At 45.7% G+C, this 22,447-nt stretch overlaps 1 protein-coding gene across 6 annotated transcripts in view; it reads right to left on the bottom strand.

Moving 5' to 3' along the window:
- The window catches only part of LOC124177497 (zinc finger homeobox protein 4), a 207,884-nt gene that overhangs the window by 3,229 nt on the left and 182,208 nt on the right, over window positions 1-22,447 (bottom strand). The window contains exon 8 of one of the 6 annotated variants that reach the window (XM_046559911.1): window positions 15,427-15,497. The exons of the other annotated variants lie outside the window; for them this stretch is intronic. Coding sequence (XP_046415867.1) covers window positions 15,427-15,497 — 71 coding nt within the window. The remainder of the gene's footprint in view (window positions 1-15,426; window positions 15,498-22,447) is intronic. 6 annotated transcript variants of the gene reach the window in all.

Genomic DNA, 22,447 nt, shown 5'->3' with positions numbered 1-22,447 from the left:
TTGAGTTATAAGGCTCGGGGTTCGAGCGGAAGAGTCGTCTCGGCGTTCTTTCGGTGTTGGGTAGTTGGATATATGTCGAATGGTCTGGATTCTGAACAGCGTTAACGGTTCACCTGATTGATTGAACTTAGCAACAGAGTATACCGAGAAGAATTTAAAGGCATCGTTATTGCATCGGAATTTTTTTTAAAATTGCTACTAGCAAGTGTTTGGGATTATAGTACATTCGAGCGTTCGCTAAAATTTTATTGATTGTGAGTCGGGTTATCCATGATATAATACAATTTTATACGCATTAGATTCAGGTCTGTTGTGGCAAAAATTATATTTACATATATGTATATACGATTGAATAAAGACGGATTAAAGTTGGATCGTGTAGTTTCAATGAAAATCCGACAGTGATTCACACGTTTCTGAATCTTATCAATTACTTCCGACTCTTCTTTCCAAATCCCCAATCAAAGTTCTTGCATCTACACTCAGCTATCGTAGTTAATTGCGACAACTTCGAAGGTCCAAAAATTTGTCTCGCCTCGCAGCGACAAGGAAGTAAATAATTGCAGACTGATTTTACGAGAAATTAATTACCGTGATACGATTTATCTAAATTTCTTGTTTCCACGTTCCTTCACCATAACCTACGTACTTGCGGCTAACTAACTTCGGCGTGAAAACGTATTCAGAAACCTGTTTAGATAGGGGACAAGTAAATTGTCAGTTATTAGCGAGCCGCGGGCAGAATCGCATTGACAGGATAATTCCTCGGCACACAATCATGTATGCGTACACTCAACGTTTTCGATTAAATTATTTATACTCCCGAGGGACCGATGGAGGCCCGAGCCTTGTCAATGCTTCCCTCAAAGCATCGCGATTAATAATTTCTCGGAGGAACAAGAATAAGCGTTAATTTCGTAATTGATCAATCGGCAGAAACAAAACGACAAGTAGGTACTTAGCTGTATTTAAATTGGTTCAGACGAACGCAACATTTACAAATAAATTTTCCAACTACAAAACCAAAGAAAAATCATTTTTTCAGGAATAACAAAATCGAACCAAGCTCGATCCGCGGTCCGGGATGAATCGAGGAGGAATTATCGAGAGGCGGTCGTCCTCGGTGGGTGAGGGTTGGTCCAGATGAGTGAGTGATGAGCAGTTATGAGGCAGGAAGCGTTAATGATAGCCCTGCTCATTCACTCAGCCCGTCTCGGTCGCTCTACTGTAATTATCAACGGTAGGGAGACACCGGAGGGAGCGAGTAGTATCAAAGATGAGAAGGACAGATGGGTGAATCGAGGGAGGTATATGAAGGGGGGAGGCGAGGGCGAGGCTGCGGACAAAAAACACCAGGGTGTTAATCCGCGGGGACGCGATAAGGCGAAAGGTGTGAAAATTCGGGGGTTAATCAACTCATAAAACGGCTACGACGGTTTAAATTGCATGCAAATGGAGAGAGGAGGCGTAGGCACCGTACACAGCGTTACACTCGAAACTTCCCAGCTGCTGATGGTGTGTACACTAACCGAATAATAACTCACTAACACATGTCTTGCTGGGCTGAGGGCCACTTTAGAGTGTTACGGGCGCGCTTAATAGTAGTGGGAAACGATTTGAGACCTGTTAGGCCGAGCGACTCGTTGCAGCCCGATATGGAGTCCTGCTCTGATCCTAAGACGGAAATATCAACAAGACCGTGTAACGTTACTCTCGTCAACTTCGGCGCTTGTCACCATTTGAACTCTTTCCTGCTCTCTAATTCAACTCCGTGTCAATTGGTGACGGTCGCCTGAACCCGCGTTAAGTCCTTCAAAGTCACATGTGCTCATAATATTCAGTCACTCAAAGTCAGGTATGGATATGATAGTCAAACGTAAATCTGAATTTGATTCGTGGTGATTTTTCGCCACGATTCAGCCAGTTAAAAGTCATTCCACGAGCTCTTTGAATCCGGGTCCAAGCCATTGCAAGGCGAAACTCGAGTTCTAAGTCAGTCAACCCATTCCTTAGAGTTCGCAATTTGTTTGCGATTGGAGATGGTCACCTGACGGTTACCCGTGTCGAGGATACCAAATTGGAACGTAAGCCTGAACTTGGCTAATGGTGATTTTCTTGAGTCCAGACTCAAGTGACACTCATGTTCGACGTCAGTCAAATCCAAGCGCACTGAACCATTCCTAATAGTTCGCAGTCTGTTTGTCTGTGGGACAAGTTGGTATGACTCGGTTAATCGTTGCGGGATCTCATGAGTTCGGGATGAGAGCGATGGAAGAAGAGCCTGCGGACCGCCGCTGCTCTTGAAACAAACGTACCGATCGAGGCGTCGGTTATTACGGTTAATGACTGCTGGTTATTTCTTTGAGTGGCCCTGATTCCCCCAGGCCGGCTCCGTCGTATCCCAAGCTCAATCTTGAGGGGAATAAGAGGAGGTGGGGAGGAAGTAAGGACCGCCACTTGCCGAACCGCGGAACGTTTCCGTTAAAATGTGTCCAAATATGTGTGAGACACCGAGTACGAGACGGACTCTGATGATTGTCTTGCAGGCTGCTCCCACGCGCAGCGGTTCTCAACTTTTTCTTTCTCATAATTTCAATCCTCCTCGTCTCGACCGGCCAAACAGGCCGCGGAAGAAACGCGGATTTAGTTCGTCCCGCTGAGATCCGCTCTACGAGAGATTGCGCGCCGGCTACATATGCTGGAAATTTGTTCCCCTGGAATTTATGATCTGGTTCCTCCATGCATGGGCCCAATACCAAACACTACAAGAGCGAATATAGATCCTCACTCTAACATACTCTGACAATAAGGCCCAACTAATTCGAACGAGTGTGGAACTCCTCGCTCTCGTTCTCGTCGACTATTAACCAACGGTGGAAGTAGGGATTACGACTTTTTGTGATCGGCCGTGCCAACTGTCTATGATACGTATAAACTTTTTTCCTCGTATCACGGCGTCGAGTAAGATCGAGGGGTTCACTGCCGTGCATGTATAATTGCGGGTAAACGCTTGCTTGGAATTCTATATGCGATGGTGAAATTTTTGGATTCACGATGACGAAGAGATTTGCAGGAGTTGCACGTACCGCACAGTCATCACCGTGTAACGTGAAAATGAGCCGATGTAAATCAATGGTAGGTACGCTATACTTGCGTCAATTTGTAGTCTTTTCGAAACGGTTTTCCTGCATTTGAAGAAACATCGATTGAAAGTGTAAAGACAGATTTCTCGAATAAATCACGAATGAACTCAAGGTAGAAAAATTTGCTATGCATTGGTTGACTCCCAAAAGTTTTGCGAAAAGGATATAGAGATTTCACATATTCACATGTTCACCTTATTGCCTAAAAGACACATTTATTCAAATGCGAATTCAGTCAAATATAGATATCAGGTGTGTCGATCGCGAGTCGAAATGTGTCACATTTTCTAATCAGAGTTTAATTTTGCTTATCGTCAATAATCGAAAGTTCCAATGAATATTCTAACTTGAAGAAAATATAAGCACGAGTTACGAGTAGTACTCAGAAATATATCCGCTAGAAAGTATGAAAACTTTCCTGCAGACGCGATTTGCATAAGCCGTACAAAAACCGAGAATCGGATCTTTCGGCGATTCCGCGGAAGTTGAGAGGTGCTAACTCGTGAATTAATTGGAAAAGGATGTTTCGAATAGTCCGAAATCCGAGAGGTTAGTCGGATCGAAGCCGGGCCGTTAATTGCTGGAAGAAGGAGAGGTCCGCGTAGCGCGGCCCGATATGCACAAAGCAAGGATCTCGGTACGGGGTTGAAATTGTTTTTCAGCTGCATGCGCAGCCGAGTCCCGGGATGGACGGTGTAAATTTTAATTAGCAATCAATAAATTCACGCGTGCTCGTGAAGGTATCGCTCTAACGACTGAGATCTCGGGCCGGCGTGCAGCGAGAGCGGCAGCATCGGCATCGGCTCGGCTCTCCGAGGTCTCCTCGACTCTCGCCGGTCGCCCGTCGACCAGATAACAGAATTAGCCCCGCACTAATTTATTTCCTAATTCCCGGCCGAGTGGAGGTGTGAAACACCCGACGCTCGGGCCCCGCAAGGAAAAGGACGATTGGGCCTCTCGGGGCCCGATGAGCGAGAGACAGCGCAGCGGCGAGTGGAATGCTCTCTCGCCCACGCCTCTCTCCGTCTTTCTACATTTGTGTGCATGCGCCGGAGCCTTCGCCCCCCTTCGCTCTGGGCCCGGTCGGGGCCCGTTCGCGCGAGGAATGCGCCGTCGCAGTACTTTGCGCGGACGGCGTGCGCCGCTCGCCTCTAGTAGTAGGTGCTCCGCGCATGGATGTGCGGACTGCAATATACTTATACTGCAATCACAATCCAGAGAAGACGTTGACTCGTTGACTCGACTTCTCGCCGTCCATTAGGGCGGGGGGATCGGTTAAACATGCCGTGTTCCTCGCATCTCGCACCGCGAGAGCTCGCTATATACGGTCCCGGAATCGCAACGAGATCGGGGCCCGTCAATGTTCCCGGTTAAAAATATTCAACCTCTCGGATCATGCAAGTATTCACTCTCGTTAACAGTTGCATTCTGATCATATCGAGTTTCTATGAAACGCTACAAGTTCTGAGCCGCATCGACAAACATCAAAGTTTCCCGAAGTTGCTGCCAGCTGTTGAACCGATTTGAAGGTTTTCGGGGTCTTTAATTATTTCGGAATCACTATCCGAATTTTCTATTTTTCTATATTTGCATACCTGTATATATCTATACGTACATTCATTTTTTATTTATCGATTCTCGACGTCAAAAGTGACGCAACTCAAAACATGACGTTTCGATAGAAGTTCAATGCACCCTACCTTTTCATGCAATAAATAATGAAAACTTTTTTAACATGCAAAGTTTCCTCCAAACGGCCATCGGTTATATTCTTTCGAGTTGATACCAAGATTGGTACTCGTAACAAAAATTCCGAAAAAAAAAAAAACTTTTGAATCACGCTGGAAATGATCAGATCAAAAAGAGAATCTTTCGAGTATCGCGAATTCGATTAGTGTGAGAAAAACGAAGAAACAGAATAGAAAAAAAAGTCTGAATCTGCACACACAGGCGTTGCATACAAGATGAAAAGAAAAGAAAAAAATAAAATAAACCGAAAGACAAGGGGATTTCCGTGATAGCGGGAAAGATCGATCCTCGAAAGAGGCGTATAAGGAATCTCCTGTTAATGGATTTGAACATCTTCATTGAGAGGATGAAGAACGGGGGGAGGGGGAGTGGGGGAGCGGAGAAAGGGCTTCGGAATTAAGATGCATTTGCATCCATTGCGAGGTTCCGGACCGTGGCTAGATTTTGATAGCTCGTAAAAAATCCCTTGTTAATTCCAGGGTCGGCACGATGCGTGGCAAGGAATCACCTCTGCGTATTAATTAACCGCGCGACCGGGATGTCGGCGACCTTCTGGGAGGGGTTCAGGGGGCCCAGGGGCCCCGTTATCGCAGCGCCGTCGGACAAATTAGAATCACTCGAATTCGATAGCCGGGCAACAAATGCCGGCATTTCTATGCAAACGGGTCGTGAACGTGTTAGGGACCGGCCCCCGGCCCCCGACCGATCCGAGACGACGCTGCAGTCCCTTAGTGACTTTATCGCTCCAAGACTCGTAAATAAAAGGGGGCCTAGATACCCGCGACGCACCCGCCTACGTGCCCCTTTCGAGGATGCCCGTGCACCGCACGGACGACAAGCTCGTATTCGTGCGCCTCTTGCTCTTTCTCCCTCTCTACCCCCCCCCCCCCCCTTCCTTTTCCTCTCTCTCTCTCTCTCTCTCTCTCTATCGTCCTCCAGGATGTCGTGGGATGTTTAAAAATAAACTCCGGTACGGCTAATTGTCGCCCTATCAATCGGCTCCTCGGGCCTTAATCCAACCACCGGGAATAACGTGATATACACGCGTGTTCACACGCGGCAAACACGTCGCAGTTAAGGAGGGTGGATGGGAGGGGGATAACCGACCCGGCACACAACTTCTTCTCAATTTATCACTCGAATAAAGTCGTTAACCGGAGATATTTTATTATCCAACCTTTTCTTTTATTTTCTCACAATTTTATACTTGTTTTCTTTGTTCTTCGTTATCATTCAAGAGTTACCTACCTTATACCACTTCCCGATGTAAAAAGAAATTTGCGTCGAGCATGGATGTGTGTCTACCACAAGAGAGAAAAATCAAGCCTAAAGAGCTTAGCCTGAACGGTATCTATTTCTCACAGTGATTCCAACTAGGTGTACAAAATATTTATGGTTCCCGTGAGAAATGTAGAACATTATGATATATCAGTTATATCGATTAGAAATTTTTCTATGCGTGGCTTGTACGTACTTTCCTACTTCTTACTCATTCCTATCTGACATGGCATAAGTACCAATTATCAGGATAGGTGTACTTTATCACGGGAGATAGGTTCAAAATAAATGCGAATGAACGTCCGGCGTCTGAAATTAGCTCACAATCATCGTACATAACCAACGATTCAGATTTATTTACTGCTACGGTCTGCAATCGTTTTCGTTAATTACAATTGACTGAATTTTAATCGCGATATCTCAATCAGACATTCCACACAGATCGAGTTTCTTCGAAGATCGATCAAAACTCTGGATTTCTATCGCGAACAAAGTACAGGGAAAAAACGAAACTTGAAATGACACAAGCACGGTAGTTAAGCGGAAGGGAAAGGATGGGATAAAAATGTCAAAATCTTCCAAAGTAGAAAGTTAAAGCAACGAATGTTCAAAAACGCAAATATCCGCTTTAGAGTATTGAAATGTAAAAAGTCGTGGTACGGAATATTAAAATCAAAATTTGATTGAGGTACAGCGAACGCCGCGGCAAGCTAGGTGGGCTAAGCGTAAACATGTGTGCACGCATCGTCGTAACACCGCGATATACGGTATACAGTGTTGTTCGAGAGAGGGAGAGAGAGAGAGAGAGGGAAGAAGAGAGACGCAGCGGTGTGGTGATTTGTTATAGAAGCGTATATGCATGACGTACACACGTAACGCATCGGGTTGATTGGCGGCTGGTATCACCGGGTGTCAGGCAGGAAGCCGTGTATTATCTCTGCAATTGTCTCTCACCCACCCCCTCCGACCCCCTCATCGCCCCTCGCCGCCCCCCGTGCTCCTTTTGAAGCGGGCGGTTGTTAACGATAAAATCATTATCACCCCCCACCCACCCCCGTCCTCCGTCCCTCGTCTACGGCCTCGCGATTATCCAATTAATAGAAGGCTGTCCGTCCGGATCTTTAATTATTTAAATGCTGCTCTACACCGACTGCCAGCCATAAGCCGGGTAGCTGGGGGACGATGCCGACGCCGACGACGACGACGAGGACGACGACGTCGGAGACGATCAACACCCGGTCGTTCCCTCAGCACCGAGAGGCCGATTATACGCTCTTGGGAAACGCTGTTGTACGCTGTGATTTCGCAGCGCGGCGCCACGCAGGAAGTGGGAAAGAAATATGCAGAAATAGTTGAAACGAATAATAATAGCTATAAACCGAAGTGTATCATACTGTACGAGTTGTAATAAACGAGAACGATCGTTCCGGGCTTCGTATTTCTCTCATTCTTGTCTCTCGATCGAGGATAATATAACACACACAGGCACACAGACTGTCGTACGGAACAGCGCGTGTCATGGTGAATTAAGAGTCGTTAAGGTATCGGCTGGTCGTTAAAAATAATTGTCAGTCGGGATATAATTAAGGGGTGGCGACGGTCGAGGGTAAGGAACCCCTTTGGTAAAAGAGAAGGAGAAGAAAAAGAAGAATGACGATGAGAAGAAGAAGAAGAAGAAGAAGAAGGAAGAAGAAGTAGTGGGAGAATAAAGAAAAAATACGTTTCATGTGAAAGCCGGTGTAGCCACCCCTTAGGTACACCCCCTACTTCTCAATCTGCTTACGCTCCTCGCCAAGGCCTTCTTTATCTTCGGCTTGTATTTGTTGGCACATCGTTAGGCGACCGGCTGCAGGGGTGGTTGGTTTGAACAGCGACGGGGGCGGGCCGCCCCCAGGGGTGGATAAGGGGTCAGGCCGGGTCGGCGCGATCGAACAAGAGAACTTCTCGAGTAGGTAGCTGCTTGTTAGGCAGATCCGCGGCGAGAGAGAAAGCCAAGCCAAGCCAACTCGCTACGAATCAAATTCTAACCCCCATCCCCTGGTTTTCTCTCGGCAAATACTCTTCCAGGGAATGATCGTTACGCTGCTTGAAAAAGTGGATAGACGGAAGGATACCGTGCGAAGTGCAATATCGATGAAAAATTCAAAAAAAATGTCGTGTTTGTCGAATTCTTTCATCTTCGTTTTTACAGCGAGAAGCTTTTATTTTTATTTCGTTTTTTTTTATACTCTGATTACTCGGTGGCGTTACTCGGGATTTCGTTCCTTAAGATTGTCTCGGCATCCCTCTTATTATTTCCATTGTCTGCATTTCTTATTTTTCTTTTTTTCGTTCACGTTTTGTGCTTTTTAATATCCCTCAGCCCTATTTTTACTACCCTGCCCCCGCTTTCCCTGCGGGGTGAACGAGAGTCTGAGATATATTAAAATCCTGCTGCAGGTTGCGGTGAAGCGTGCTCGGCAGAAGTGCCTCCTCTCGTTCCCTTTCCCCTCTCCCCTTCCGCCCCTCGACGTCTTTCTTTCTTTTTTCACTTCTTACTTTTTATTTGTCAAGCATTGTTTGCGCCCCTTGGGCGGTGCGGTGAGGTCGTCTAATTAGAAAATTCTCGGCGACCCTTCTTCCTGCGTAAAGCTAACCTTTTTATACCGTGTAACAAGGGGGTTGTTGGTCTTGGTTTCGGTCGTCATCGTCGTCGCAGTCTCGACTCCACGAGAAGAAGGGGCCAGGCTCGGTAATTATTATTCAAATATTTTTCTTTGCCAAAGTTATGTAGCCAGATATATATAGGCATGCGCCATTAATATTCACAGCGTTGTCAGCGTTCCGACCGCCCGTTCGGTATAATTCGCTCCGGCGCGAAATACGGTGAAGATGCAGTGAGATAAATAAGCGAGGAAAAAAAAAATCGGAGAATATAGAGCAAAATTTCTACCTCTCTCGAAACTCCGCCGGGTTTCAGATGCAAATTAGCGCAGACAGTTCTAGGGAGACGCGGGGTGTCGCACCTCTGGGTCTTCTTGGCTCGGGGGTTGCCTTCAGGCGCGAGTTTCCCGGGTGCCGGCCAACCGGCGTTCGGCTACAGGGGAAACGGCGCGGTAATTAGTCAGAGGGGGATGGAAAGTAGGGCGTTAGTGTCGGCAGACGGATTAAGAAGCCCTACAATTATCAGCCGTCTCCCGTAATTGAGATTCATCGACGGCCACCGGCCGGCTACGACGCCTCGACTCGAATCGCGTCCTCTTTCTCTCTCACGACCGACACCTACGGACTCACAATGAGAGATTGACACCCCGGATTGACCGAATTGAAGCCGCCCGCCGGAAGTCCCGACCTCCGTGTCACGGAGAACCTTCCTCTAGCTGCCGGACAGCCCCGAATCACACCCCCTGAAGGACGGCCGGATACTGCTGTCGAGGCAAACACCGTCTTGGGTAATGAGTTAATCATCGAACTCGAGGAGGTCCAGGGCGCGGGACAATGACCTGTCATTACGAATTAGATTTACTTTCCAGGCGGCACCGAAATATGTATTCAACAACGATATGTTATTATAACGATATGTATATTAACAGTAACGATATGATAAACAAGCAGGGATTCAGATATCAGTAGCGTATCGTAACTTCAAAATAAACGAAAATCTGCTTGTCAGTTTTTTTTACATTCAGTTGTTTCGTCAATCCAAATACGAAACGAGCAGTGTTTTCTGATTGTTGGTAATTACAGGGGATTTACAACATGAGTGACGACCATTTTGATCTTCAACATTAAATTTGATCACGGCAATTTCAAACAAAACATCCATTATATTACAAAGTAGTCCCGTTTCTGAAAAATGAAAAGGTGATAAAAATTGGAATTAGAAGAATTGTTTTGCTGTGAACTTTGTGACAACAGATTCATTGTTCAATAAAATTGTGCTGTCTCAATATCTGTTGTCCTTTTCATGAATTCCCCCTGATCAAAGATTTTATCACCACTACCGTTATAGTTTCATTTCTACACAAGAATCATAAGCCCGACTAAAATGAATATCACAAACTGACCAAATCTGTGCACGCAGTCACTGTATTTCCGGAACTTGTCAAAGTCGAGTGCACACCAGGTGCCCTATATCGCGAGGTCTTCACCGAGGGCCCGTTTAGTGTCAACGTCACGGTGGTCAAAGAAGGTTTTTCCGTCTTGGCCGGTTAGCCGAGGTCCGTTTATCTGCCGTATGATCGGCCCAACCAAGGCGGTCTTGTCAGGGTGGCGCTCGCACCTGGTGCAGATAGTTGTCGGTGGATTTACAGCCTGCTAGGCAGTCGGGTGGAGTTGGGGCCTCGAGTTATCGTTATCGCGATCCCACAACGCGCTGAAGATCCGGGATCGCTCGCGTGCCGTTTGGTCAAGGTGTCGAAGAGGGACGTGAGTAGCAAAGGCTCATTCGAGGGGCAATCACTCCTGAACTTCGGTGTAAACCCAACTTCAGGACCTTAGGACTTCGGAATGACTCTCGTGACTTTAAAATACTTTCAATGACTTCGGATGCGTTCATACAAGTTCAGTGACTTAAAGTGACTTGAACTGACATCACAGAACTTGAAATTCAGAGTGGTTACCACCTTGGGCTAATTGTAGGCCGGATATCGTGTCACTCTGTTCAATTAGTCGGTCTGGTTTTTTTATCTGGGGACCGGGACGCGTTTCAGGTGGTAACGCCGGAGAATTGATCGTCCCTTGAGCCTCTAATGCCCCGGAGCAGGAGGATCCCGTAATTAACCCGTTAGAAAGAAAAGACAGACGGAAACGAGGGTGTAATTAATTAGGCCAGCTGCAGGTCCGGGGAACCGACACCGCGGGAAGTTGACAACGGGAGGACTGCGCAACCTGTTGCTTCATCGTAGGATGAGAGGCCGAGGGCGGAAGAGTTTCGAGGGGCTCGGCGCTGATGCTGTGAGCCGGCAATTAACCCATCAACCCTTAATGAATGAACTCGCTCCAGCCTCGCGGCCCACTCCACCGACCTTCTCAACCCCATTAGCTAACTACCCCGGGGTATTTGCATGTCGAGTTAAAGGGGAGAGACCAGATTCCGGTGGACAATTATCGCCAAGCTTTGCAGCCGCAGAGTTAAACGCCGGAGAGGATCGTGCGCTCTGCAAATATGAATCAACGTCAGTGAGTGTTACATTCGGAGAGTGGAGGAGCCCAAGACAAGAAACGATGATCGTTCTTTTGCGAAGAATCGCAAATTTCTCAACATCCCACCACTGTCACCGGTTCCTTTTATCGCCGCGACGGAGTCGCTTGATAGTTATCGTCAAGGCTTTCGCGGGATTAAATTGTAATTAGAATTTACAGGAGTCCGGGTCCTTTTTCTCTTGGGGAAGGCGAGGTGGCGGATTGGAGAGAGACGGAAAAATCCGGCGGCCGTGAGTCCGAAGCGGTTGGGAGAGGGTGGCTGGCTGGCTGGCTGGCTGGCTGGCTGGCCGGCCGGCCTCCGGACGAAGGCATAAACGTGAGTTATGTTAGCAGTTAGATAGTTGAATCTCAGTATTCCGTGGCGTGCTCTCTCGCCACGTTAATATCTTCATTACTAAATCATCCCCCACCGCCGGCACCTCTGCCTCTCCCGGCCATTTTCATCCGCTGACCATCTCTCTTCTATACGGCTATCTCTCCGAGCCTTCCGCCCCCGATACGGCTGCCACTCGCTAAACGAACTTTTGCTTGCAAAACCGTATTTTTTCATTTATTCATTTATTTTCCTTCCACTCCTCCTTATCCTCTTCTTCTCATTCTTCAGGTTCTCTTTCATGTGATAAAAGAGCCCCACGCCGTATGCATCTCTCTGCTCCTCGATGGTACGCTTCCACATATATTACCTTATACGTTCAGGGGAGTCCGGGAGAAACCCCTTTCCATATTCATTCAGAGCCGTTGATCTATAACCCTCGTTAATTAACCGCTTGTACGACTTGCGATTGTTCGAGTCTCGGGCTTATTTTCAACTTCTACATCGCTAATGTATCATAATTCTGAGAAGAAATTCCTCCTTCGGGTTAAGGTTTAAGGACACGAATTTCACGTCACAAAAAGGAAGCTCGTGCGACGGTCGCTATAATTTTATGTACCTGATCGGCTGATGGCCACAAACTTTCGCACCCGGTGTGAATTCTTTAAATATACATATTATACATTTTAAACAAGCTTAAATAAAGAAGAAAATACCGTGATCGTAGTACTTTTATAAATTTATTTTCACGCTTGCAGCTTTGTTTAAAACACACGTAAAATTGCAACAGGGTATGGAGTGGTGCGGAATCGCGTAATATTTGTTAAGCCGCGTCCTCTTTTCTGGAGTAAAAAAAGGAATCCCGAGATAAAAATAAGTCCAGGATAAAATAGAAGTTCGCGAAGAGAGAAAAAAGGCGGTAAGAGAGGGAACAAAAATCGTAGCGTATTTCTTCCCAGAACGCGTATAGATCTTAATGCAGGGGGTTTGTTTCCCTTATGGTTAGAGAGCCGTAGCTCGGTTCGGAGGTAGGGGGTTTCACGGGGGTACATTAGCAGAGTTATATTCCCGCGGGGGAAAGACGGGTAGCCCGCGGTGTATATCTTGGTTATTTTTTATTACGCCCCGTCGACGGCCGCGTAACCGAGCGCGTAAAACGAAGAAGAGCTGGCGGCCAGCGCGGAAGAAAGCAAAGAAAAAGAAGCGAACGGACCGAGGGAGGAAGAGTCGGTTAAAATCGAAAACGGGGTAAAAATTTTCGGTTTCTAAGATCCAATCAGCGGCCGGTAACGCGCGTCGTGGATTATTAACTTCGTTAGCCACGCCGGTTGTTCGTTTGGACGGGGGATGAAGCAGGGAGGCCTTGCGGATCTGCCCTTGGTGCGAGTCGGGCAAAGGTATACGGAAAAGCTATTCCGCACGCGAGAGGGTACCGCGTTATATTTATGACGGGACATTAATGCCGTTTTTTTAATAATGGCACGAGACGTACGCGACGCTCATCGAGGGGTGAGAAATGCTAACACCCGAATTTGGGGTGCGATGCTACAGTACAGCGGCAAGGGGACGGCGAAAAAAATAAAATATAATAATAACAACACATCCCTGTAGCCGTATACACGTCCGTGTGTAAAAAAAGCTTCCACGGGGGTTGCAGCGGCGTTTTTTTCTTTTCTTCTTCGCTCGGCTCTTCCTTTTTTTTTTTTACACTCACCTACCCTCAAAGCGCACTATGCCGGTCCATCCATCTTGCTTTCCATAACGGGACACGCACGTACGCATTACCCCGAAAAATCATCCCCCTCGAATTTTAATATATTCGCACACCGAGAAAAAAAGGGAAAGGAAAAACGAAATTTCACCCTGCTACCTGCGCGCTCGCTCATCTTCTGCAATAAGAATACGACCAAGACGAAGAAGAAGAAGAAGAAGAAGAAGAAGAAGAAGGAGTCGGCAGCACCGCGCGAGGCTCGTGTACGTCATTTGAACACGGGGCGCGACCTTGTCACCCGGTTTAGCCCCCGTCAGAGAGAGCGAACGCCGCCTAGTTGTCATGTAGATTTTTAGGCACATATGAACAGGCAGTCGGCGCGTGACGAGTTCTTTGTATATCCACCGGCACGCCGAGGTTAGGAGCACGTCTCTATACAGGGGCGTCGTGTAGTCGGCATAATGCGAGAATGCATATTACATGTCCAACTGTTTGGGTAAACACGGCCACCCGCCTTTCACCGATACCCTTATAACCCGGCTGAATTACGTTTCTTCGGTGGAAACAATACCGTCAATTCTCCCCCTCCGTTCTTCGTCGTCGAGATTTGCTCATCTACTTTATTTTTTTCTTCTTCGTACCACGTTTACCGGGGTGTCTCAAATAATGCGTCGATGATTGAGCGCGACGCGACGTAGAACACAAAAAGAACGAACGAAAGAACGCCGACCGGTGTCGAATTACGAGTTCAGGTTTATCCGATCTAATTTGTGGTGGGGGCTAGTTCGGCATGCGGGGAAAAAAAATTTGGTTCGAAAAAAAAAGGTCTCACAAGAGGGTTGAGTTTACAAGTTCGGTATGCAGTTTATGCACTTCATCGTCGAAGGATGCAGCGTGTGTACGTAATTACAAGTGGCGGGGTGCATATAATAATCTCAGCGTCATAAAAGCGGGGTGCGAAGCAAATTACAATCCTAACTAACCACCGATCACGTTTCGCGCTTGTGCTTGTTCCTTATGTTTTATGCTCTTCGACTCTCTCCCTCTTCCTTTCTCTGCAGGTACATTTCGGTTGCGACTTTAATTTTCTTTCCCTTCCCTCTTCATGGTCGCTGATGCTTCCGACCTCGTTTTCACCCCTCTGACAAGACTGACTCGACTTAATCCCTCGAATTACCCTGAGCTTTGCAACGTTTCAAATTAGCCGAGATTTACGTAATTAACCAACATCTTTTGTTTCTTGAGGCTTGGGTCCTGACTTTGGTGGAGAATCACTGATCCGAGTAGCGGCAGAATGTATAATGGCATTACGGAATCGATTAGAGCGCAAAATCTTGCGCATGCTTGAAAACTAGCGGAAATTAATTTGTATTAGAAATTTTTCACTACGGGATAAAACTGAGCACAATTAATCTTAGATATTTTCTGAGAACCTTGGACAGAATTTTCAATCAAGTGAAATTGCACATCTATACGTGCGTAGATAGGCATGAAAATTGATCGTAAAAGCGAAATATCCTGCAATAATTCGTATACGGTCTATTACATTTTCCTACGCTACGTTGAAACTACTTTTCTATCACGTATGCGTATACGTAATACGCATAAATTCAGCATGGTAGGTAAGTATGTCGTGAACATGTAATATATTACAGTACGCACGTACGTTGAATGGACAGTTACGTCAAATAACATACTTACTTCGATCACAATCAGGCGTTTAGTTGTAAGTAAATTAGAGAACTACCGAATTATCGCGTCATTCGACACATTGATTAACAATCCACGCAAACGACGCCCAAGAAAAATGGTACCCCGCAGTATTTTCAAATTTATTTTCATTTCACTTAAATTTAATTCCATTGATTTACGGTTTCTTTTTGCCACTTGCCAAGTTTTCAAGGGTCAATTTTTCCGAGTAGTCGTCCACGCATCGATAAGGATATTTAGTATCGCATTAACTTAAGCAGAGACACACACTCAAGTACAGGTATAATAAACGTAAGACGACACGTAGGCGTTAGCAATAATTGATGAATGTTACTGACCTGCTGTCGGCCAGCGCGTGACTGAGTCTTGGTGAGAGCGAGGCCTGCTTGGTCTACTTGGACTGCTGAAACTATGACAAGCATTTCTTTTTATTCCGTCCGAGAAAGGTTTAATTCGAGGTGGAAACATCTACTACTATACAGAAGTAAAATTTTGTGTTTTTTTTTTTTTTTAAATATGGATATTTTTATTTATTTATTTTTCTTTTTTGTTTGTTTAATTGTTTGGTTTTGCAATATTCTCTACGTCCATTTCCACTCCCTGCACAACGAATTACGACACGCATTACGCACCAAAATCACTGCACGGGCAATTTGATTCTAATCGTGTACAAATTTCGTGGCAAGTTTGATCGTTTATGATTAAAATTATAACGTACAAGGCATGTGGTATAGAATTTAAATTCGCGGATACCGACAAGGAGAATAACGTGAAACTTTCGCGTAATCTACATTGCACGTCCAGTGACAAGAAAAACATGAGAATGAGAATGAAATAAAAATATCATTTCTACGTGTACGTATCTCGCAGTACAGGTAAAGGCGTATGAAATGGGAGACAAGTAATACACGTCTTTGAGACCAAAACAGGCCAGACTCTCACGCTCTAGTTGGCGCCTTCAATAACAAAATTGCGTTGAGAACTTCTTTTACTCAACGATTCGAGCAGCATATACCATACAATATTATATTTGTATATAATACTATTCGACCAAACAAAAAAACATCCATTATACACACAGATCGGGGTAAGACGGGCGCACGCACACGCGCACACACGTACGCGCGTATAATGTGCGTACGTACGTAAAGCGAGTTATATCCTGAAAGAAAATTTTATAATCCAGCGAAACAATTAGGTAAAAAAAAAAAAATAAATAAAATAAATAAATAAATGAAAATAAAATAAAAATTATCAGTATTACATCAGAGGACACGCAGACAACGGCGTCGAGTAGACACAGACAGATCTTAACGTACCCATTGTGGTGCACGTGATAGGTATTAAAGGCGTACATTTGTACAGCCATAATGCCGTCGTATCGAATCGCGGGTAACGCGATGGCAGGACGTAGCGGATCGTCGAACAATAGAAATATGCTATAATTCTCACGAGTGCAGCTGTTCGATACATAACCGCGGCACGGTGTCGAGCGTGTTGGACCAACAAAAAACTCTACACTGCTCAAAAACCAGAAGAAGAAAAAGAGGAAGACGAAGAAGGAGGAAGAGGAGGATGAGACGAAGAAGCAGAAGAAGAAGAAGAAGAAAAAGAAGAGGACGGGGAAGACGGAGATAAAGATCGGTCGCCTCAACTGATTCGTGGAATGTGACCCGGCGCTTCTCTCGAGTCAACCGTGGACCACCGTTCACCAACGATCAAGCGCACCGAGTCCGTCGCAGGAATCGGCAATGGCATTTATAAAAATAATTATTTTATGAAAGATGAGATTTTTCACGCTACACCGAATTCCCTTCGGCGTGATACGAATTGACAATTGAATTTCGCGCCTCCAAGGCGTGGTGCATGATGTCACGCGCCTCGGTTGGATTGAGACATCTGACGTCACGCGAGGTCAGAAGGCCGTTCGAACGCTGTCAAAAAAGTCTCTCTCATTTATTCCGGATAATCCAGAAGCTTGAGAATACATCGAGCATTGATTCTCAGTACGGAATCTCACACTAGGTTATAATTAATGAACTTGCGCTGTCTAATGGAAGAATTAATATGCTTAGGCATTTACTTCAGGTAATTAAGTGAGAGAATTCATCTGCGTATAAACGAAATTATAGCCCGGAGCTATCAAAATTCGATTAACACTTTACGACTCTTGGCGTTGAAAATATGGAAGAATAATAAAATCTTTCTAAAAGTACGACAATATTCAAACTGTTTCGTTTTTTTTTTTTTTCTTTAATTAGGATTTCGAATTATTTCGATTCCGTAATTTGAAGAGATCATCGATGAAATTCAATTCGATAAATTAGAGTTACACTGTATTAGTTTTTGTCATATCAATTGCACCAGATACTGGACTCTAGATACGTTCTCTAGAGATTTTCGAATAGTTTTTTTCATCATACAGGAGTACTCCACTATTTGGTGATAGTCTCAGGAAACCGAACACCTATGTTCGGATACTTGTACAGACTGCGGGCTGGCCAATTAACTCTATCTGGTCGGGTCCTGATACAATATGTCAATAAATAGCAGATCCGTCACATTCTGGCCATCTCAAATTCTCAACACATTGCAACCTCAAGACGCCTGCGCATTTTGGCAGTCAATATGTGACCGCAACTGGTTCGTTCAATCTGACAAGCAGACGAGAAACTCGGTGCGGAATAATTGAATCTACAAATGTAAAGTAACATGACCCGATGCAGGCAGACTTGAGTGTTCAGTTTCATAAAACCGATGATTCCAAAAATCGGAAACTGACCAGTAGCTGATTTCTGTTCCTGACGAGATACCGCGGGCGTCTATAAGGAACGCATTCACGCACGTAAGAGATGACGGAGTTATAAGTAAGGTTGCGGGCGCTGCTTCGGTATCCAAGTATATAACCTGGGCGGCGTTTCCGCGCGGTGTACATATATAAATAAAATAAAATGAAACGAAAACGAGGGAATAAAATGTGATTTACAACGGTGGAAAGACAATGGCCGAACGCGCGCTTCGCCACGATAATGTATGCGGATGGCGCAGACTGGCACGGGGACACTGAATTCTGATTGGCTCGCCCGCCGACCCGACAGGGCTACAACGGAAAGCGATAAATAACGAGCAGAGATAACTTCCAGCCCCACCCCCGGGTGCCCCTGCCTTACCTGCCTCCCTTCCATTCCGCTCTCCTCTTGACCCCCGATCCTCGTCGTCGAGCATCGACGATCCTCCTCGCCGATTCCGATGGCAAGAACGCGATTGATAATTGGCACGAAACGCGACCCGTTAGCAGGAAAATACCTTGCCTGGAGCCGAGGAGGTGTTGCGCGAGGGTCGCCTTCCAACGAGGAACTGGTCGGTTTTCAGGTATTTGCTAGTGTCGTCGATCGTCAGGTGAATCGGATATACCGACTGATGTTGTTTACAAACATTCTTCCCGAACGAAACGTTCTTCCGCTCTTCACATGGTTGGGAGTTAAGTATCTTGACGAGTGACTGCAGGTAGGCATAGGTACCGAAATGTACCAGCGCATAGTTTTTGTAACGTACACTGTTCGTTCCGGTAAACCCTCGTACACCTTGGTGCCTCTACCAGACGTTCCCCCAAAAATCGTCCAAAGACACCGATACATTGATTATAGGTACGGATAATCATCGATTAATTGGAGAATGGTTACAGGGTATTTATTGAACTGACGGCTGGAGCCATTAAACTCGGTTAGTATGTGGAGAAAATTCGTTTGAACGTATCGTAAATGGACGTATTTCATTGAAGTTGCTATTGGTTAAGTAAAAAGTTTTTTGTACAGCATATTTTGAAATAAATGCAAGAAATCTTGATTTTTAGATTCAAATGTTCATTGTACCGGTTGTGTCCCTGCAATCACTCGCAGACCAGAGACCGGAAATCTGGTTTCGTAGACTAATTCCGTTCCACAGTATCGGACTGACTCATCCACGATTCTATGTATATAATAAGAAGAAAAAAAATACACTTTCCATTGATAAATCAGAGACCTTTTTGCCATCAGCGTAATGAGCACATCAAATCCGAGTCGCGTTTCATCTCTGTGTCAGCTGGACCAAGGCCAGAAATTCACCCACGTCGCAACGAGTCTAATCACACTGAATGCAAGTTTCTCGCACAGAATCATCGGTCCGAGAACGTTCGATGATGCACACAACACGTGTTCCGTTGCACTGAATGAGATGAGTTTTATATCAGGATGAAAGTTGGCTGCATGGGCTGCCAAAGATGAGCGATCGCGATTTATCTTCCCTGCGTGATCTCGGGTTATTTTCGATAAAGTTTCGTCATATGCTCTCTTTGTTCGTCACCTTTACACTTTCTTTAGTAGATGAGATGAGGCAGTCCACGTCGAAATGCAGTTTCACAGTCAAAAAGTGTTCGAAGGTGTGAATTTCGAATTGGAACAACTTGGGAGAAAATTTTTTAATTTTTTTGAATAATTTTCGAACCAAACGATTCGGACAGCTCACGTTGCATCGAATCCGTCGAAACTAAGGAAATTATTCATCATCTCGCCTGTAAGCCGATGTTTCAATCAGAGTAAGAAGTCACTTGTTGGAAGTTGAATAGCTCGGTCGAACCCTCCGAATTTCTTCGTGCACGGGTGGCCGCGAAAAAATATCGTGGGTTCTCCTTTGGATTTAATAAAATTTAAATTTTAATAAAATCCCCAGAGATGCTTGCGCCCGAACCGACACCGGTGTGTTTTCCTCGCCCCCCCGCCCCCGGATTCCCTTTTCATTTTTTCCCCGTGCCACGGGAAGTCGGAAACAATGGCTAGGGGTGGTGGTTTAAGGCGATCGATCCTTCGAGTCGGAGACGGGGACGGGATGCGGGGGATTGCCTGGAACCGGGCGGAGGGCTTTACAGAAATATGATATTTCTCCCTCGTACCTTGTTAAAAAATATCCAATACCGCAAGCTCGACACTTCCAAAGCCCAATAACACCCTTTTGCCGTGGGCTGGAAGACTAAGAGGTGATCCAGGCGACGGACGAAAAATCCCGCGACCCCCCGCCCCCTCCCCCCCCCCCCCCGCCATCCTCTAATCATCCGAGAAACTGCTTGGGTACCGTTTTTCTCTTCTTGGACAATTTCGAAAGCTCCGTTTTCCCTGCTGAATAATTTCCCCGAGGTTTAACCTCCCCACGTTTTTACGCTCCCCATTCTCCTTACCACCCCTCGAGAAAGCGATCGCTACACCGCGACGTAAGGGGCATATAAAACATCCCCGAAAATTCAGGGGAAGACGGTATAAATCAGCGACGAGTTGAGCGACGCGACGGCCTCCCCGAGTGTCGGATATCATGCGATTGTAGTGTAATAGGTGTAGAGCTTGGCCTATTGTTAGACGTGCGGTATTGCAGTGTGTACAACTCGTGTGCTCGCACGGACGCGAGTGTACCGTCGTATAACGATTCCCACTTTATCACGTTATTTTACATTATATCACTCGAGACCGGGGCTTCTCGACATGAAGATATGGGGAGAGGAATGGGAATACGATGGAAAGAAAAAAAAAAGAAAAAATAGGAAAAAATATACACGGCATCCGCGCTTCGCTCTTATAAAAAAGGGGGGCGCGATACACGTAGTAGGTGGAGGAGTTGCATGTCTCGGTGAAATAGAAGAGGGACGAGAGAGAGGCAGAGAGCGTAGGATAGAGAGAAGGAAAAAAATATATGAATCCAAAAAAATCTAAAAATACATCACGCGTCGCTTTAGCGAATGGTACGAGGTAGCGCCTAATCATTTCCGGATATCAAACAGATAAATATAACCTTTTTATTACTTCTGTACCCGCAAGTGAGGAGTCTGTTGAAAATTAAAAGCGACGATAAGTAATGTAACAGTTTAGAAGCGTAAGAAAAAAAAATACAGGCCCGCAACTTTCTTCAACACGTAGATGCGTATAGTTTTGTTGAAAAAATTTATGAATTTTGTTGGAACGTAGACGTACTATGTTGAACATATTTCGATGAGATTGAAAATTTGACCAAGATACATTTTTATTCTTGCAAAGAAAATGAATTTTCGAATATCCGATTGAATTTTCGTTTGCTGTTATCGTTATTAGTTTCCCAACGGGAGGTTGGGGGGCAATTATTTAAAATAGCAATCGGGAAATGAAAGAGTTTTTCACGAGGAACGGGACAACCGAGGGTCGACTGTGGGGGTGTGTCGGTGTGCATCAAGAGGGCGAACGACGGTGGAATATTTCGGGGATTTTTCGATGTGGAAAAAACTCTCTAAAGGCTTTTCCGAGCCGACGGGCAGCAATGCAAACCAAAAATCAAACTAGAGAGCCTTCCGAGCGGCCCCCGCGCCGCAAGAGTTGGCGAGGGTGAAAAAGCCGGGCTTCCCGGAGGACGGGGAGAACGCGCGGCGTGTTGCAAATGTAGAAAAATAGAAATGGGCGGCGCGGGGGAAAGCCGATCGCAAAAAGGGTATCGGAAAGAATGGCGTGAATTAGTCCCGCCGGATCAGACCCCTTCGATCGTTTCCAATACACGATACCTACATGTGAGAGAGCGTCGGGTAACTAAGGTGATTTTAAATTTACGAGGCAAGGGGTGCCTGCCCTAATTATTGTCCTATTCCCCCGACCCCCTTCGAGGAAACACGAAGATTTATGCGACTTCGGATGACTCAGAGTTCGCCGAACGGTGATTTCAGATCGATACCTACAGACAGCCTCGATTGAAAGAACTCTTTTCAATACCCGATACGTTATACCGACATCAAAACCGTTACGCTGCTACTCCGATTTTAATGGCAAATTTTAGGGTTGGAAATAAGTTGCAATTTTTTTTTTGTCGATTCGAAATAGAGCGACAAACATCGGAATGCAGTCGGTGTAAAAGAAACTACTTGCAATCCAATCGCTTGATAAACAAATTCTTTTCAGTTTTAGCACTGTCAAATGTTAAAGATAGAATAAAGTGAAAAAATAACAAAAAATGGAAAATTGCGAAACCCCGTAAGAATCATCGGTTATACCCTCCTAACGAGTAATGCCTCATCGATCAAGCGATTCGGAAACGGGATGGGTTTGCAATCCATATATGCGCCTCATAATGGTTTATATAACACACGAATTCGGGTACAAGGGGGGCTGTTTGTCCCCAGAGAGCGGAATATCTCACACCGATACATCGCATGGATTTTGTGTGCTTTTTCGGTAAATGCCGCATAGTTTATTGTTGAAAATTTGATCGATGGATGTGTGCCGTAGGATCGTCACGCGTCGCGTTTTTCGAGGGGCATAGAGGTGCCGTTGTGCCGCCGCCCCCCTCGGCGAAAAGATTAAAGGCAGATTTCCG

The sequence above is a fragment of the Neodiprion fabricii genome, chromosome 3 (genome assembly GCF_021155785.1).
Source record: "Neodiprion fabricii isolate iyNeoFabr1 chromosome 3, iyNeoFabr1.1, whole genome shotgun sequence".
NCBI classification, from domain to species: Eukaryota; Metazoa; Arthropoda; class Insecta; order Hymenoptera; family Diprionidae; genus Neodiprion; species Neodiprion fabricii.
Note: the sequence above shows the minus strand (reverse complement) of the source record. Positions and strands in the feature narration are given on the sequence as shown.